The sequence below is a fragment of the Phocoena sinus genome, chromosome 16 (assembly GCF_008692025.1).
Source record: "Phocoena sinus isolate mPhoSin1 chromosome 16, mPhoSin1.pri, whole genome shotgun sequence".
Taxonomy (NCBI): Eukaryota; Metazoa; Chordata; class Mammalia; order Artiodactyla; family Phocoenidae; genus Phocoena; species Phocoena sinus.
In genome coordinates, this window is record NC_045778.1 from 37,998,315 (window position 1) to 38,017,618 (window position 19,304).

General features: G+C 41.3%; 1 protein-coding gene across 6 annotated transcripts in view; it reads left to right on the plus strand.

Moving 5' to 3' along the window:
• Positions 1 to 19,304, plus strand: part of WDFY4 (WDFY family member 4) — a 277,338-nt gene that overhangs the window by 57,339 nt on the left and 200,695 nt on the right. For all 6 annotated transcript variants that reach the window (XR_004346205.1, XM_032608330.1, XM_032608326.1 and 3 more), the window contains one exon: positions 13,887 to 13,980. Coding sequence is in view for 5 of the 6 variants with exons in the window: in XM_032608330.1 (XP_032464221.1) it covers positions 13,887 to 13,980 (94 nt within the window). In the remaining variant the exon portion in view is untranslated. The remainder of the gene's footprint in view (positions 1 to 13,886; positions 13,981 to 19,304) is intronic.

The window sequence follows — 19,304 nt, forward strand, 5'->3', positions numbered from 1 at the left end:
GATCTCTCCAGCATCCTGCTGTGTTGGGCAGAGGAAGCTTTCTGGAGTTAGGAATGTTTCACTAGTTGTAGACTGAAGTTGTAGACTGTCTGGAGAGACAAAGGGAGCTTTTCACACCATAATGGTGTTGATGTCACCTCTGCAAAGATATATTTTTGTGAGAATAAATTTCAATTTATTCTTGCATGATTCATAGTAAGTTATTTTTCAAGTTTATTGTTCTCATTTCACCTGTTTTAATTTATTGGCATAAGGCCATTCACAGTATCCTTTTAACTTTTTATTCCTAACACTATCATTTGTGTATTCTTTCTCTTTTGCCTGCAGCACCCCAGTGTTCTTAGCAGAGGTTAATTTATTAATGTGTCTGTGAACCAGCATTCAGCTTTTCCTGTCTCATACATCGATTTTCTGTTTCTTTTTTTGTTCTTATTATTTCCTTCCACTTTCTTTGGGTTTATTCTAGTATTCTTTTTCTTAATTTAATTGTTATGAGACCAATTTTAAGTCCTCTTTTTAAATATAAATTTCCTTGTAACTATTACTTTAGTTCCATCACACAAGTTTTATTATATCAAATTTTCAATATAATTTACTGCTAAATATTTTCTAATTTCCCTTATGACTTACAGGTTTACTCTTGAACCTTATTTGAATTATAAATTTCCAGAGTTAGAGTATTTTTGATCATCTTTTTGTTATTGACTTCTAACTTTGTCATCTTGAAACAAAGTGGACTGTATGATGCTAATCCTTTGAAATTAGTTGAGCTTGACTTTGTGTCCCCAATGTGGTAAATTTTCATAAATATTCCTGGGTGCTTGAAAATAATGCACATTTTCCAATTGTTAGGTTCAATGCTCCATTTATGTCCCCTGGATGAAATTTGTCAGTTGTTCAAATTTTAAGATTGTTGGCATATCAGCTATTAAGATATGTTAAGTATCTTTCATTATAATGGTAGCTTTGTCAATATCTGTTATTTTTTTTTAAATAAATAAATAAATTTATTTATTTATTTTTGGCTGCGTTGGGTCTTCATTGCTGTGCCTCGGCTTTCTCTAGTTGCGGAGAGCAGGGGCTACTCTTCATTGCATTGTGCGGGCTTCTCATTGCGGTGGCTTCTCTTATTGTGGAGCATGGGCTCTAGGCGTGCAGACTTCAGTAGTTGTGGCGCATGGGCTCATTAGTTGTGGCTTGCAGGCTCTAGAGCACAGGCTCAGTAGTTGGGGTGCATGGGTTTAGTTGCTCCGCAGCATGTGGGATCTTCCCGGAGCAGGGATTGAATCCATGTCCCCTGCATTGGCAGGTGGATTCTTAACCACTGCAGCACCAGGGAAGTCCCAATATCTGTTAACTTTTGCCTTACATATATCTGAGGCTATTAGAATCACACACATTTATAATTTTTCCATCATCTAGAGATATCAAAGTTTTTATCATTATATGATGACCTTCTGAATTTCCATTAGAACATAACAACTTTACCTAATAATAATAAGGCTCCACCAGTGTTCTTTTGGTTAGTATGTGCCTGAATTATTTTTTATTCTTTAAGCTTTCTGTGTCATCATGCTTTAGGTATTTTTGCTGTAAACAGTAAAGAGCTATTTTTTTTAATGTGTATTTTAAACTGAAGTTTCCTTGTTTCTGTGTGGTTGATGATTTTTAATTGTGAGTCTTGCTCCGAGATTTTCCTTTTCCCAGACTCCATGCAGCCCATCCTTATTCTGGCCATCCTGCCTTTCTGCAGACACAGCAATGCCTCAGTGAGGCTGTAGCTGCCCTTTGTAGCTACGCCTTGGTCAGATTCCAGGCCCTTCTCTTCTTGCTTTGTCTTGGGAGAATTCTCTTTCTGAGGTCCCGTGATCTCTCTATTCCAGGGGCAGAGGGTTCTCTGAGGAGGCCTTTGTCTTGGCCATCTGGACAGCATGCAGCTTAACTAAGGATCTCAGTGCTGAACCTTGTTCTACTTATCCTACCAGCTTTTAGAGGGCAGGGAAGTATTTGTCAGCATCAAAAACATTTAGTAAGTGGTATTAGGTGATGAAAAGCAATAGTCATTTGTTGAATGTCTCTTGGGACTGAGCACCAATGACTTATTTTCATTTAATTCCCTCTCAAATTTTAACATTTTACCAGCAAGACTTTGAACTCAGGTCTACCTCCAAAGCCTCTGTGTGTGCTTCTGAGTATGTGTGTGTGTGTGTGTGTGTATTTGTCCTGCTTTTTTCTGGATGCTTCCACAGTAATAGTGATGACTTGCTTGTTCTGCCACAATAGACTGAAGTTTAAGGTTTGGGCTCTAACTTGTAGATGGCATCAGGCCTGATTCTTTACAGATAACTCCTGTGTCAAATGTCATCCTGGTTTCACAATGAGGAATTTTTAAATGTACAAGAATCAGATTTCATAAATAGAGCAATTTTTTGTCTTTAAAAGAAATACATCACCCTTGACATTCCCTAGTGGTTAGAAAAGGGGAAGTGAAACCCCAGCCCCTCCTGAGAGAATCTGTGGGGTAAAGGACAAGGCAGTGGGCTGGGCATGGTGGACAGGGTGCTCATCCATGCCCACCACTGACACTTGGCATCCCCTTGGGCAAGCAACTTGGCTTAGACCTATCCGTACACAGTGGGCTGTGGTCTCCAGAAGGAAGACAGAGGCTGTGGGCCTTAGACTCAGGCCTATGTGCTCTACACCTTAGTGTTCCTTGTACCTTTTACTTTATCTTACTGAGCTTTGATTTCCCAATTCAAATGTGGGGATAATAAGAGTATCCACATTGAGGGGTGTTGTGAGGACTGGAGATGATAATGGTGTTAGTTAGTTAGATAATGGTCACAGCTGCCGTTTACTGAGCACTTGTGTGCCAGATGCTGTGCTTCGCTTTCACAAGCATTAGGTAATCTATGTAACTACGATTAAGTAACATTTTTCACAAAATAGAAGATATATATTATATAAATCCCAAAATATATAATGAGATTCCCAAGATACAGAATATTTAATCTCTGTGAACCATAACACACACACCACCTCCTTCACAGCACGTGTGACACACACACACCCCACGCACACAGCATACACACACGCACACATGTGCACACACACTCTCTCTACAGTGGAGCTCAATAAAGGGCAGCTGTGGTTGTGATTAATCATGCAGACCTTCTCTGGTATTTACCAGATCCTGCTACCTGGGAAGGATGTCATCCTTCTAGGCCAGCCAATCCACAGTGTGGGTCTGGAGAAGGGGGAGAGGGCAGCGGGTCAAGCATTTTTTTAAAATTAATTAATTAATGTATTTATTTTTGGCTGTGTTGGCTCTTCATTGCTGCTCATGGGCTTTCTCCAGTTGTGGCGAGCAGGGGCTACTCTTCACTGCAGTGCACGGGCTTCTCATGTTGCAGAGCATGGGCTCTAGGTGCGCAGGATTCAGTACTTGTGGCTCTCAGGCCCAGTAGTTGTGGCTTGCAGGCTCTAGAGCGCAGGCTCAGTAGTAGTGGTGCATGGGCTTAGTTGTTCCTCAGCATGTGGGATCTTCCCAGACCAGGGCTCGAACCCATGTTCCCTGCATTGGCAGGCAGATTCTTAACCACTGCGCCACCAGGGAAGTCCCTCAAGCAATTTTTTTAATCATGGAAGGGTACTGAATATTGTCAAATGTTTTTTTCTATATCAGTTGAGGTGATTGTTTGGTTTTTTCCCTTTGTTTATTAATGTGGTGTATTGCATTGATTTTTTTTATGTTGAACCACTCTTGCATTCCTGGGATCTTAATCATGGTATATAATCCTTTAAATATGCTGTTGGAATTGATTTGCTAGTTTTTTGTTGAGGATTTTTGCATATATACCGATGAGGGATATTGGTCTTTTCTTTTCTTTGTGTGGCTTTAGTATCAGAGTAATAATACAGGATTCCTTGCTGTTCCCTGAACATGCCAGACATACTCCCACTCTGGGGGCTTTTGCACTGGCTATTCCCTTTGCTTAAAATGCTTTTCCCCGGGGTATCTGCATCCCTTTTTTCAAGTCCACCCAAATGTTACATTTTCAAACAAGCCAACCCTGCCCCCCAAATTAAAATTGTAAATCGTTTCCTTCTTACACTCTAGCGCTCTTGATTCTTTCTCCACTTTTAATTTTTTTTTTGCAGTAATATTTATCACCTTTCTTCATAGTATATAATTTGCGTATTCATTATTCTATTACATTAATATACTATGTTATAATAATATATGATATATATCATACAATACTATATATAGTATAGTATAAATTATATAACAACAATAATTTTTATTATTTATAATTTACCTATTTATTATGTTTACCTTTACTGTCTCTACCCTTCTTCTCACATATCAGGTATGGGTTTTACTTTGTTTAGTTTATAGATGTATCCAAAATGCCAGGAAAATACTTAGGTCGATAAATATTTGTTCAGTTCAATTGGATAAATTAACACCAAATGTTAGAAGCACTCCTGGCACCTTAGCCATTCTTCAGGGCTGGTGGTGCCAAGAACAGTCTCACTGTGGGTGGGAAATTCAGTGCTAGAGGCAGGATGTTTGAAAATCAAGTGTTTGTGATTTGGGATTAGTCTCGTGACTTTTTCTTTCTTTCTTTTTATTATTTTTCCAGTTAACAAACAGTAAAAGTCCCTTTCTTGGCGCAGAGTTCTTTGGGTTTTAATTCATGTGCAGAGTCACGTGACCATCACCACAATCAGGATACAGGACAAACACCCCTTCAAATAGTTCCTGAATGTTGTCCCTTCATAATGAAACCCTTTCTCAATTCCTAAACCCAGGCAACCACTGCTCTATACCTATAGTTTTGTCTTTGTCAGAATAACATATAAATGCAAGTACAAATGTTTAGTCTTTTGAGGCTAGCTTTTTCAACTCAGCATAAGGCTTTTGAAATCCATCCAATTTGTTGTATCAGTAGTTCATACATTTTTATTGCTGAGTAGTATTCCATTGTACAGATGCAAATATTTTCTCCCAGTCTATGGTTTGTCTTTTTACTTTTAAAGTGTCGTTCACAGTTTGAAATTTAATGATAAGTTTGCCTATATTTACAAAAAATCCTGCTGGGATTTTGATTGGAATTGCATTGTATCTATAGATGAATTTGGGGAGAATTGAAACCTTAACTTTATTGAGTCTTCCAATCCATAAACATAGAATGTTTTTCCATTTGTATATTCAGTAGATGTATGATTTTTTTTAAAAAATCAAGGTCTATAGTATTCAACATACAGAGCCAGCACATTTTTTATTAGATTTATACTTATGTGTTTAATCTTTTCTGGAGCACTATTTTAAAAGGTATTTTAAATGTTTCATTTCCCAATTGTTTACTTCTAGTATATAGGAATATGATTAATTTCTATATGTAACTGTGTATCCAGAGATCATGCTAATTCACGTATTAGTTCTAGGAGGTTTTTTTTTTTTAATAGATTGCTTGGGATTTCTATGTAGACAATCATGTTGTCTGTGAATAGTGACAGTTTTATACATTCCTTTCCGATCTGTTGTTCCAGCGTGATGTTGAATAGGAATGGTGAGAGGGAACATCCTTGCCTTGTTTTAATCTTGAAGAAAAACTCTTCACTCTTTCGCCATCAAATATTATATTAGCTATGGGGTTTTTTTTGGTAGATGTCCATTATCAGGTTATGGATGATTACTTCTGTGTCTATTTTACTGAGAGTTTTTTATCATGAACAGATATGGAATTTTTAAAATGCTTTATCTGCATATGATCATGTTTTTTTCCTTCTTTTTTTAGTTTAATAATATGATGGGTTACATTGGCTGATTTTTGTTTTGTTTTTTTAGCCCTTAATTTTTTAAATTGTGTTTTCCATATCTGAAATATCTTTTTCTTCTTTTTTTTTGAACTTTATTTTATTTTTAAACAAGGGGTTCTTATTATCTATTTTATACATACTAGTGTATATATGTCAATCCCAGTGTCTCAATTCATCCCCCCCCCACCGCTTTCCCTCCTTGGTGTCCATAAGTTTGTTCTCTACATCTGTGTCTCTATTTCTGCCTTGCAGACCAGTTCATCTGTACCATTTTTCGAGATTCCACATATATGCGTTAATATACGATATTTGTTTTTCTCTTCTGACTTACTTCACTCTGTATGACAGTCTCTGGGTCCATCCACGTCTTTACAAATGACCCAATTTTATTCCTTTTTATGGCTGAGAATATTCCATTGTATATATGTACTATATCTTCTTTATTCATTCGTCTGTCGATGGGCATTTATTTAGGTTGCTTCCATGTCCTGGCTATTGTAAATAGTGCTGCAGTGAACATTGGGGTGCATGTGTCTTTTTGAATTATGGTCTTCTCTGGGTATGTGCCCATTAGTGGGATTGCTGGGTCGTATGGTAATTCTATTTTTAGTTTTTTAAGGAACCTCCATACTGTTCTCCATAGTGGCTGTATCAATTTACATTCCCACCAGCAGTACAAAAGGGTTCCCTTTTCTCCACACCCTCTCCAGCATTTGTTGTTTGTAGATTTTTTGATGATGGCCATTTTGACTGGTATGAGGTGATACCTCATTGCAGTTTTGATTTGCATTTCTCTAATGATTAGTGATGTTGAGCATCCTTTCATGTGTTTGTTGGCAATCTGTATATCTTCTTTGGAGAAATGTCTATTTAGGCCTTCTGCCCATTTTTTGATTGGGTTGTTTGTGTTTTTGATATTGAGCTGCATGAGCTGCTTGTATATTTTGGAGATTAATCCTTTGTCAGTTGCTTTGTTTGCAAATATTTTCTCCCATTCTGAGGGTTGTCTTTTCATCTGGTTTGTGGTTTCATTTGCTGTGCAAAAGCTTTTAAGTTTCATTAGGTCCCATTTGTTTTATTTTTGTTTTTATTTCCATTTCTCTAGGAGGTGGGTCTAAAAGGATCTTGCTGTGATTTATGTCATGGAGTATTCTGCCTATGTTTTCCTCTAAGAGTTTTATAGTGTCTGGCCTTACATTAAGGTCTTTAATCCATTTTGAGTTTATTATTGTGTATGGTGTTAGGGAGTGTTCTAATTTCCTTATTTTACATGTAGCTGTCCAGTTTTCCCAGCACCACTTATTGAAGAGACTGTTTTATCTCCATTGTATATCCTTGCCTCCTTTGTCATAGATTAGTTGACCATAGGTGCGTGAGTTTATCTCTGGGCTTTCTATCCTGTTCCATTGATCTGTATATCTGTTTCTGTGCCAGTACCATATTGTCTTGATTATTGTAGCTTTGTAGTATAGTCTGAAGTCAGGGAGCCTGATTCCTCCAGCTCCAGTTTTTTCCCTCAAGATTGCTTTGGCTATTCAGGGTCTTTTTTGTCTCTATACAAGTTTTAAGATTTTTTGTTCTAGTTCTGTAAAAAATGCCATCGGTAATTTGATAGGGATTGCATTGAATCTGTAGATTGCTTTGGGTAGTATAGTCATTTTGACAATATTGATTCTTCTAATCCAAGAACATGGTATATTGCTCCACCTGTTTGTGTCATCTTTGATTTCTTTCATCAGTGTCTTACAGTTTTCTGAGTACAGGTCTTTTATTTCCTTAGGTAGCTTTATTCCTAGGTATTTTATTCTTTTTGTTGCAATGGTGAATGGGATTGTTTCCTTAATTTCTCTTTCTGATCTTTTATTGGTAATATATAGGAATGCAAGAGATTTCTGTGCATTAATTTTGTATCCTGCAGCTTTACCAAATTCATTGATTAGTTCTAATAGTTTTCTGGTGGCATCTTTAGGATTCTGTATGTATAGTATCACGTCATCTGCAAACAGTGACAGTTTTACTTCTTCTTTTCCAATTTGGATTCCTTTTATTTCTTTTTCTTCTCTGATTGCCATGGCTAGGACTTCCAGAACTATGTTGAATAATAGTGGTGAGAGTGGACATCCTTGTCTTGTTCCTGATCTTAGAGGAAATGCTTTCAGTTTTTCACCATTGAGAATGATGTTTGCTGTGTGTTTGTCATATGTGGCCTATATTATGTTGAGGTAGTTTCCCTCTATGCCCACTTTCTGGAGAGTTTTTTTTATCATAAATGGATGTTGAATTTTGTCAAAAGCTTTTTATGCATCTATTCAGATGATCATATGGTTTTTATTCTTCAGTTTGTTAATATGGTGTACCACATTGATTGATTTGCATATATTGAAGAATCCTTGCATCCCTGGGATAAATCCCACTTGATCATGGTGTATGATCCTTTTAATGTGCTATTGGATTCTGTTTGCTAGTATTTTGTTGAGGGTTTTTGCCACTGTATTCATCAGTGATACTGGTCTGTAATTTTCTTTTTTTGTAGTATCTTTGTCTGGTTTTGGTATCAGTGTGATGGTGGCCTCATAGAATGAGTTTGGGAGTGTTCCTTCCTCTGCAATTTTTTGGATGATTTTGAGAAGGTTGGGTGTTAGCTCTTCTCTAAATGTTTGATAGAATTCAAAGCCACCTGGTGCTGGACTTTTGTTTGTTGAGAGATTTTTAATCACAGTTTCAATTTCATTACTTGTAATTGGTCTGTTCATATTTCCTATTTCTTCCTGGTTCAGTCTTGGAAGGTTATACCTTTCTAAGAATTTGTCCATTTCTTCCAGGTTGTCTATTTTATTGGCATAGAGTTGCTTGTAGTAGTCTCTTATGATGCTTTATATTTTTGTGGTTTCTGTTGTAACTTTTCCTTTTTCATATCTAATTTTATTGATTTGAGTCCTTTCCCTCTTTTTCTTGATGAGTCTGGCTAAAGGTTTATCAGTTTTGTTTATCTTCTCAAAGAACTAGCTTTTACTTTTATTAATCTTTGCTCTTGTTTTCTTTGTTTCTATTTCATTTATTTCTGTTCTGACCTTTATGATTTCTTTCCTTCTACTAACTTTGGGTTTTGTTTCTTCTTCTTTCTCTATTTCCTTCAGGTGTAAGGTTAGATTGTTTATTTGAGATTTTTCTTGTTTCTTGAGGTAGGATTGTATTGCTATAAACTTCCCTCTTAGAACTGCTTTTAATGCATCCCATAGGTTTTGGATCATTGTGTTTTCATTGTCATTTGTCTCTAGGTATTTTTGATTTCTTCAGTGATCTCTTGGTTATTTAGTAATGTATTGTTTAGCCTCCACGTGTTTGTGGTTTTTACATTTTTCCCCGTAATTTATTTCTAATCTCATAGCGTTGTGGTCAGAAAAGAAGCTTGATATGATTTCAATTTTCTTAAATTTACCAAGGCTTGATTTGTGACCTAAGATGTGATCTGTCCTGGAGAATGTTCTATGCGCACTTGAGAAGAAAGTGTAATCTGCTGTTTTTGGATGGAATGTCCTATAAATATCAATTAAGTCTATCTGGTCTATTGTGTCATTTAAAGCTTGTGTTTCCTTAGTAATTTTCTGTCTGGATGATCTGTCCATTGGTGTGAGTGAGGTGTTAAAGTCCCCTGCTCTTATTGTGTTACTGTCCATTTCCTCTTTTATAGCTGTTAGCGTTTGCCTTATGTATTGAGGTGCTCCTGTGTTGGGTGCATATATAAGTGTTATGTCTTCTTGGATTGATCCCTTGATCATTATGTAGTGTCCTTCCTTGACTCTTGTAACATTCTTTATTTTAAAGCCTATTTTATCCGATATGAGTATTGCTACTCCAGCTTTCTTTTGATTTCCATTTTCATGGAATATCTTTTTCCATCCCCTCACTTTCAGTGTGTATGTGTTCCTAGGTCTGAAGTGGGTCTCTTCTAAACAACATGTATATATATATGGGTCTTGTTTTTGTATCCATTCAGTGAGCCTGTGTCTTTTGGTTGGAGCATTTAACCCATTCACATTTAAGGTAATTATCGATATGTATGTTCCTGTTACCATTTTCTTAATTGTTATGGGTTTGTTTTTGTAGGTCCTTTACTTCTCTTGTACTTCCCACTTAGAGAAATTCCTTTAGCATTTGTTGTAGAGCTGGTTTGGTAGTTCTGAATTCTCTTAGCTTTTTTTTTTTTTTTTCTGTAATGTTTTTGATTTATCCATTGAATCTGAAAGAGATCCTTGCGGGTAGAGTAATTTTGGTTGTAGGTTCTTCCCTTTCATCACTTTAAATATATCATGCCACTCCCTTCGGCTTGTAGAGTTTCTGCTGAGAAATCAGCTGTTAACCTTATGGGAGTTCCCTTGTATGTTATTTGTCATTTTTCCCTTGTTGCTTTTAATAATTTTCTTTCTGTTTAATTTTTGTCAATTTGATTACTATGTTTCTTGGGGTGTTTCTCCTTGGGTTTATCCTGCCTGGGACTCTCTGTGATTCCTGGACTTGGGTGGCTATTTCCTTTCCTATGTTAGGGAAGTTTTCAACTATTCAAAAATTTCCCCGGGTCCTTTCTCTCTCTCTTCTCCTCCTGGGACCCCTATAATGCAAATGTTGTTGTGTTTAATGTTGTCCCAGAGGTCTCTTAGGCTGTCTTCATTTCTTTTCACTTTTTTTTTCTTTACTCTGCTCTGTGGCAGTGAATTCCACAATTCTGTCATCCAGGTCACTTATGCGTTCTTCTGTCTCAGTTATTCTGCTATTGATTCCTTCTAGTGTATTTTTCATTTCAGTTATTGTATTGTTCATCTCTGTTTGTTTGTTCTTTAATTCTTCTAGGTGTTTGTCCTTTAATTCTTCTAGGTCTCTGTTAAACATTTCTAGCATCTTCTCTATCTGTGCCTCCATTCTGTTTCTGAGGTCCTGGATCATCTTCACTATCATTATTCTGAATTCTTTTGTTGGAAGGTTGCCTATCTCCACTTCATTTAGTTGTTTTTCTAGCATTTTATTGTGTTCCTTCATCTTGTACATAGTCCTCTGCCTTTTCATTTTGTCTGTCTTTCTGTGACTGTGGTTTTCCTTCCACAGACTGCAGGATTGTAATTTTTCTTGCTTCTGCTATCTGCCCTCTGATGGATGAGGCTATCTAAGAGGCTTGTGCAAGTCCTGATGAGAGGGACTGGTGGTGGGTAGAGCTGGGTGTTGCTCTGGTGGGCAGAGCTCAGTAAAAGTTTAATCTGCTTGTTTGATGATGGGTGGGGCTGAGTTCCCTCCCTGTTGGTTGTTTGGCCTGAGGCAACCCAACACTGGAGGCTATAGGCTCTTTTCGGGGGCTAATGGCAGACTCTGGGAGGGCTCATGGAGTAGTTCCCAGAGCTTCTGCTGCCAGTGTCCTTGTCCCCGCGGTGAGCCACAGCCACCCCCCACCTCTGCAGGAGACCCTCCAACACTAGCTTGTAGGTCTGGTTCAGCCTCCAATGGGGTCACTGCTCCTTCCCCCTAGGTCCTGATGCACACACTACTTTGTGTGTGCCCCACAAGAGTGGAGTCTCTGTTTCCGCCAGTCCTGTTGAAGTCCTGCAGTCAAATCCTGCTAGCCTTCAAAGTCTGATTCTCTGGGAATTCCTCCTCCTGTTGCCAGACCCCCAGGTTGGGAAGCCTGATGTGGAGCTCAGAACCTTCACTCTGGTGGGTGGACTTCTGTGTTATAACTGTTCTCCAGTTTGTGAGTCAACCACCCAGCAGTTATGGGATTTGATTGTACTGTGATTGCGCCCCTCCTGCCGTCTCACTGTAGCTTTTTCTTTGACTCTGGATGTGGGGTATCTTTTTTGGTGAGTTCCAGTGTCTTCCTGTTGATGACTGTTCAACAGTTAGTTGTGATTCCGTTGCTCTCACAAGAGGGAGTGAGCACACGTCCTTCTACTCTGCCATCTTGAACCAATTTTCTAGTCCTTAATTTTATTATTTATTTATTTATTTATTTTTTGGCTGCATTGGGTCTTCGTTGCTGCACGCAGACTTTCTCTAGTTGTGGCAAGTAGGGGCTACTCTTCATTGCGGTGCACGGGCTTCTCATTGTGGTGGCTTCTCTTTGTTGTGGAGCACAGGCTCTAGGTATGTGGGCCTCAGTAGTTTTGGCTCACAGGCTCTAGAGTGCAGGCTCAGTAGTTGTGGCACACGGGCTTAGTTGCTCCGCAGCATGTGGGATCTTCCCACACCAGGGCTCGAACCTGAGCCCCCTGCATTGGCAGGTGGATTTTTAACCACTGTGCCACCAGGGAAGTCCCTGCATTGGCTGATATTTGAATAGTGAACCAGCCTTGCATTTGTGGGATAAGACAAATTGGCCATAGTGCCTTATTTATTTTATATATAGTTATATTTGATTTCCAGTAGTTTATTGAGGATTTTTGCACCTATTTTTCTAAGAGATGTTGGCAGGTAGTTTTCTTTTCTTATACTGGCTTTGTCTGCTTTTGATATCAGAGTAATTCTGGTCTCATAAAATGCACTGGGAAGTGTTCTCTTGTATATTTTGAAAGAAGTTGTATAGAATTGGTGTTATTTATCTTTTAAATGTATGGTAGTATTCACCAGTGGAGTCATCTGGGGCTGGAGTTTTCTTTGTGGAAAGGCTTTAAACTACATATTCAGTCTTTGTGACAGCTATAAACTGTCCTGGTTATTTATTTCTTCTTGCTTACTTTTGGTAGTCTGTGGCTTTGAGGGAACTGGTCCATCTTATCTCGGTTGTCAGATTTGTGTGCACAGAGTTATTTGTAGTATTTTCTTATCCTTTCTGTGGGGTGTGTAGTGGTATTCTCTCTTTCATTTCTGATGTTGGTAATTTGTGTCTTTTTCTGTCTTTGCTAGCTTAGCGAGTGGTTTTTCAATTTTTTAAACTTTTTCAAACCTCTTCCTGTGCAGTTCTCAAAGCCTTTGGAATGTGGTTTAGGGTCAGATCCACACATGTGCAGCTCAGAATTGAGCTCAGAGGTTGATACACAACTTAGTGGTTTCACTCTTAAGTCTCCTCCTCTTCATCATCTTCCCGACACTTTCTGGCTCTCTGGGGTCCCTTCCTTCTCCTCTGTCCAGAAAGCTGGAGCTTTAGTTTCTCTGCTCTGCCATGCACTTCCCACAATTGCATCTGTCTCTGGGGCCAAGCAGGGAGACGAAAAAGAGAGACAAAAACATTGGGGATTTTGCCTGACTCTTGGGACCAGAGTTCCTCTGGTCAGAGAGAAGGGTTCCCCTCCCCGAGAATTTCAGATGCCTGCCTGGTCACTGCTGCTGCTGTGCGGTTTCTTGGAGGCTGAAGTGAGAAAGAATGGAGAAACTCAACAAAGAAAATTCCAGGGATTTTCCTCCATGCTCTGGGCCCTGTTGGAGCCTCTTTCCTCACTCCTTAGACTAGAAATAGAGCCTCCTCTTGGAGGCTGTGTCTGTTCTGTCCACACGTGGTGTGCGGTTCTTACTCCTTGTAAGCCCATTCTGGGAGATGCTGGACGGGGAAGCCCCAGGAAACACGTTACCAGTTGCATGGTGCTTTGGGTTTGGTTTCCTGCTTTGCTACCGTTTACTTTTCAGAGTCCTCAGAGAGCTGCTCATGCGTTCTATCTGGGGTTTTAGTTTAATTCAGTGGGTAGGACAGAGTAGAGTGTGCTTACACCATCTTGAAGGGATCCAGACACGGTCCTTTGTGTGTTTGTTTGATATAAAATGAGAGCTTCTCCACCTCCCACATATCTGGAGAGAGGGTAGCGGCCCAGGGAACTAACTTCGTTAAGCATCTGCTCTGTGCCGGACACTGTGCCTTAGTGCACAGCGGCGTTATCCTGTGACTCTACGCGGAAAGTATGGCATTGTTAGCTCCATTGTGCCGTTGGGGAAGTTAGGCTCAGATTAATTAGTTCAAAGTCATATAATTAAGTGGTAGGCTGTGGTTATGTATCATGGCCTGTGTTAGAAAGATTCAGAAAGTTCTGTGGAAAGCAGAAGAGAAGGCTTAAGTCTGATGTCCTGCTTCCCTCTCTCTGCAGGACGGATGAAGGTGACGCCGTGATCATGCACCCTGGGGTCCTGTGCATCGTGGTGAGGCTGCTGCCTCAGTTGTACCATGAAGATCACCCTCAGGTACTTGTTGTCAACACATGAGTTTGTCTTTTTCACGTGACTGATCTTTTAAGCTCCTCTGGCCAGAGACTCCCTTTCCCTTTTTGCCTTTGCCTCCAGGCCCCTGTATGAACAGAGCCTCCTTCGTGAAGTGCCTCCTGCAGGGGAGTATCAGTGGGTCTGAGACCCTTGATTGAGTTCTGCCTACCCTTCCATGGCCACTCAAAACAGATTGTTCCTGTTGGTGATGTGACCTTCTAAAAACAACAGCCAAACAAAAACTGAATGAAATGCTGGGCATTGGTGGGACCAGAAGTCCTCTGCTCCCCATTAATTTATCCATTGCTCGGATATTGGCTGTGACCCTGGCTCGGCGCTCTATGTAGGACATGCAGGGCTAACAGGATGAGAACTGAGCCCTGTCCAAGGAGCCCACATCTGTGGTGGGGACCCGGAGGTGGTGGTGGGGCAGACAGACTAAGTAAATAAGCTCTACTATTACAAATTGTCACATGTGATATTAAGGGGAAAAAATGGGTGCTGACAGAGAATAATGGGAATGGAAGTGGAGGGGGAAGACCTCATTAAATCTAATTTAGATGAAGGTGTGGATGTCAGGGAAGCCATCTCTTTGATGGTAACATTTAAGCAGAGCCCTGAAAGATGAGTAGCAATTAAGCAGGTGGGAAGGAGCCTGCTGCAGGTGTCTGGGGTGGGAGCAAAGCGGGAGAGCTGGAAATGTGCCCGATGGGGCAGGCGGAGGAAGGCTGCCGCCCTGACAAGCTGTGGGGTTTTATCCCAAGGGCAACACGAAGTCTCTCTCAAGTGAATGGAGGGGGACACGATCAGGTTTTTGTATTAAAAATCTCTCTTGTTGCATGGAGAGTGGCCTGGGAATAGGGCTGTGTGGAAGAGAATGGGGACAGCAGTTAGGAAGCCATGTCCACAGACTGGTAACACATAGTGGTAGCTTGATTATGGTGGCGTCTGTGGGAAAGTGTGTAGAGCAAGGAGTCAAGAGACCTATTGGGAGATAGAATCAAGGCCCTGAGATGAACGGGGCGCAGGAAGCAGGAAGAGGGGGGAGTCAAGGTGGCTCTTAGCTCCTGTCCTGGCAGCACTGACGGCCCCACTGCAGCGAGGCGCGCTCGTACCGGTGAAAGCAACAGAACGAGGCAGATTCTCAGGAAGTGCTCTCAATTTAGAGAATATGTTCTCTAGAGGTTCTGAGAAAGAAACTCGAAGTTGGGGAAGCCCTGGAAAATACGCTCTTGAATTAGCAGCAGACGAAAGGAAATTACTTGACCTGAGCAGCTACCATGTACCAGGCACGGTGCCACACCCTTTCACTGATTATTTACCCTCATAGATGTTTGGTGGGGAGTATCATTGTTTCCATTTTAGCCAGTGGGGAAACCGAGTCTCAGACAATGTACGTGCCTTTTAAGGATTCTGAGTTGGTGGACCTGGTATTAAATGTGGTCCTACCTGGTGGCAGTTCTTATGGTCTTTCCCCTGCACAGCAGTGGCGTCTATAGGAGAATGGGGACTCAGGGGGGTGCGGGTCCAGCTTTGTTTTGTCCTGGAGTTAAAAAGGAGGTGATAGGGCTTCCCTGGTGGCGCAGTGGTTGAGAATCTGCCTGCCGATGCAGGGGACACTGGTTCGAGCCCTGGTCTGGGAGGATCCCACATGCCGCGGAGCAACTAGGCCCGTGAGCCACAACTACTGAACCTGTGCGTCTGGAGCCTGTGCTCCGCAACAAGAGAGGCCGCGATAGTGAGAGGCCTGCGCACCGCAATGAAGAGTGGCCCCCACTCACCACAACTAGAGGAAGCCCTCGCACAGAAACGAAGACCCAACACAGCCAAAAATTAATTAATTAATTAATAAACTCCTAAAAAAAAGAAAGGAGGTGATATGTTTTAAGAAGAAATGGTGACTACAATTGACCCTTGAACAACATGGGGGTTAAGGGTGCTGACCCTCACACAGTGTACTACTATCTCTGCCTCAAAAACAAAGGAGTTGGTAAATGACTCACCCAAGGGCAGGAAGGTGAAAAAGTTTGGATAGAATCAGGACTCAAATGCTAGTTTTGATTCCACATATTGTGATCTCTAATTGAATATAAACATTTCCCTACACTCAGGTAAGGAACTGTAAAATGAAAATACAGGTCTTATATTTATTTTAAAAATCCATGCATAAGTGGACCTGTGCAGTTTAAACCTGTGTTGTTCAAGGGTCAGCTATAGGGGTGTTATTAATCATTGAAAATGACAATGGCTTAGTAAAAATATTGCAAATCCTCCGAAATTGGTGAGAAGTGGAGGGAGTGGAGGAGCAAAAGCCTTGATGTGGAAGGAAGGGACTGTTTTACTTAGGAAATTCTGTAAACTAGGTACAGGAGTTAAAAAAGGACTAACTCAATTCCATGTCTGCATGTCTCTTTGTAACTGGAATCCTTTATGTGGTTCATGATCCTCTGCTGGAAGGTGACGATAAAGTGATTATCAAACCAATGAGTAGGGATGCATCTAATAGTGAAATGGAATGCACTTTATAGCTTTCAACATTTATGGAACAGCAGTAGCCTGGGCTAAAACGGTTTTGATTGCTCCTTTAGTTATCTATCGCTGTGTTACAAAGGGCTGCCAAGTTAGCAATAATGGTCTCGTTCTTCCTCGTGGTTCTGTGGGTCAGGAGTTTAGACAGGCACCGCAGGGACAGCTTCTGTCTGCTCCACATGGTATCAGCTGGGCACCAAGATGGGTTCTCCACTCACAGAGCTGGCACTTCACAAGCTGGCTCAAATGGAGAGAGGCTCCTAGGCTTGCCCAACTGGGTCAGATGTCTGGGGCCTTGGTAGGGTCTGGCTTCTCCTCCATGTAGCCCTCACCATCTGGCTTCTACCTGTATACCTCCACCTGGATTCTCTAGCAGGCCACATAGCAGCTCAGGGTTCCCAAAAGCACAAAAACAGAAGATGCCGAGCCTTCTGGAGGCTTTTGCCTGGAACAAGCCATTACTTCCATGGCATTACTTCCATGGCATTCTGTTGGTCAAAGTGAGTCACAGGTTCAGCTTAGACTCAGCGAGAAGGGACCTATGTCTCCTTTACTGACGTGACGGGTGGCTTGCGTGTACAGGAGAGGGGGAATTGTTGGGGGCCATCTTTAAAGACCAGCCACCACACTTGCCTTAGGCATCTAACTGATGGATAAAATTATTTGACCCCTAAATCAAATGTCTTCGAGTCATTTGGTTATCTAAAGCCTGGGACCTTACTTTCTTTACCTTAGTATTCACGACAGGTTCTGCCTGGAGCATATTGGAAACTAATACACATTGAGTGTTACTTCTATTCCAGGAACATTAATCAGTGTTCATAACAGCTCATTAAAATGAGAATCTTCCCCATTTTGCAGGTGCTTGAAGCTCAGGAGAGTTGTGTAACTTCCTAAAATCATGGAGGTGTTGAGGGGAGATCTAAAAGTCACTTCTAGGCTCAAGGTCAAGACGTGTTTCATGAATAGATCTCTCATCTCTGCAGCTCTTGCAGAATGCAGGGTCATGCATCTGGGCTTCCTTAGCTGTATTTCATACCCTGCAATGCACTTGCAGTGAGAACAGCCAAGCCAGTGGTTTGGGTGGTCTTAGCAGTCAAACGGTTGCTGATAAACACGTTGTGCAAAACTCCACCATGAGGATGACTGACGAAGTGATGCAGAGCAGACAGTGGCCTGTCCTTCCGCTTCCTAGTGCATGAAGACTCTGTGGATGAGCCCCAGTTTCAGATAAACACCATGAGTTGTCACATCAGTGTGTGGGGAGGAACTTTCCCTCATCCTGTGATGGTAATTGGACAAATTAAGTATGCAAATGAGGCTTCCACTTGGCAGGATACTTTTTCTCTATTCAGGTCACAATAAGTAATTTAGGAAAAGTCTAACTCTCACGCACTGTCTCTCAAATATGCAAATGAAATGTAGTGGTACATTTTCTCAGAAATCTTCTGCAGATGCCAAATCAGCAGCTATTAAAAGTTGGGTAATTACAGTAATTAACTTCTGAAAGGGGGGGGGCGGGGGGAAACCTCGTAACAACAAACAGAATAGTAAATCAAATGAGAAATGAGACACACACAAGAAAATGCTGAAATGAAACTGACAGAAGGACTGCAGGTTTTGGGGCAGAGACAGCAGCTGGAAGTTTCAGTAGATGGCAGTATTACTAAAAAGATGGAGGGGCTTCCCTGGTGGCGCAGTGGTTGAGAGCCCGCCTGCCGATGCAGGGGACACGGGTTCGTGCCCCGGTCCGGGAAGATCCCACATGCCGCGGAGTGGCTGGGTCTGTGAGCCATGGCCGCTGAGCCTGTGCGTCCGGAGCCTGTGCTCCGCAACGGGAGAGGCCACAACAGTGAGAGGCCCGTGTACCGCAAAAGAAAAAAAAAAAAAAAAAAAAGATGGACTGTGAGTTCCCACTCATCTCCCTTTAGGTGGGCCTGGTGATTCCCAGCATCCCTATACTCTTACCCACTTTACATCCCTCAGATGCTCTTCCTGCCTTATGGATGAGAAATTGATAGCTTTCCAAGGTACAGATATCATTTTAGAAGCAACAACTTAACTACTTACATGGGTTGTCTGGTTTATTTCTAATTGTGGCCAAATTAAATTTGTTCTGTTCATGACCAAGAGGGGGTTTTTCCCTCTGCAAAATGCTAGCAGTGCGAGCTGCTTTCAGAAACAAATAATCCAGCTGAGTTTTTTTTCCTCTTGTATCATCGCCAGTATTAAAATTGGACTATAGGAATTTTATTGTGAATGTTGCTGTACCAAGCACAAGGCAAAAGTGGAGTCCAGCTCAGTTCTGTTGGAGCTGAGTTGGCCCCTGGAAGAAGTAACTGAGAAGAAAGGCCTTTTCTCTTTCTTTCTGGCATGCTCAGCAGCCATGAGGGGCTTGCTGTAGGGACGTGGCTCTGGGCTAGAACTCTGACCAGTAGTGGAGAGCTCTCTTGTCCCAGCACCACTGCACTTCCGTTCATGTCTTAGCAGAGGGTTATTTGCTCTGTGCATGACAATGGGAACTCAGAGGGTGGGAAGTCAGATCCAGTTTCACAGAGGTGGAACTCAGCCTGTGTTGGGGCCACCAATGTCATGTATTTACTTTTATGAATAATTACGCAGCACCTACTAGGTACCACTGGGGATTCAGAGACCAATGTCACAGTAACACACAGTCTGAGTTGGAGGGTGGGTACTCAGACGAGTGGAGAAGATAGTTAGATATTCTAACTGTAACAAAGGTTTGCCCACAGGGCCTTGGGGCAGAGGGGAGAGAA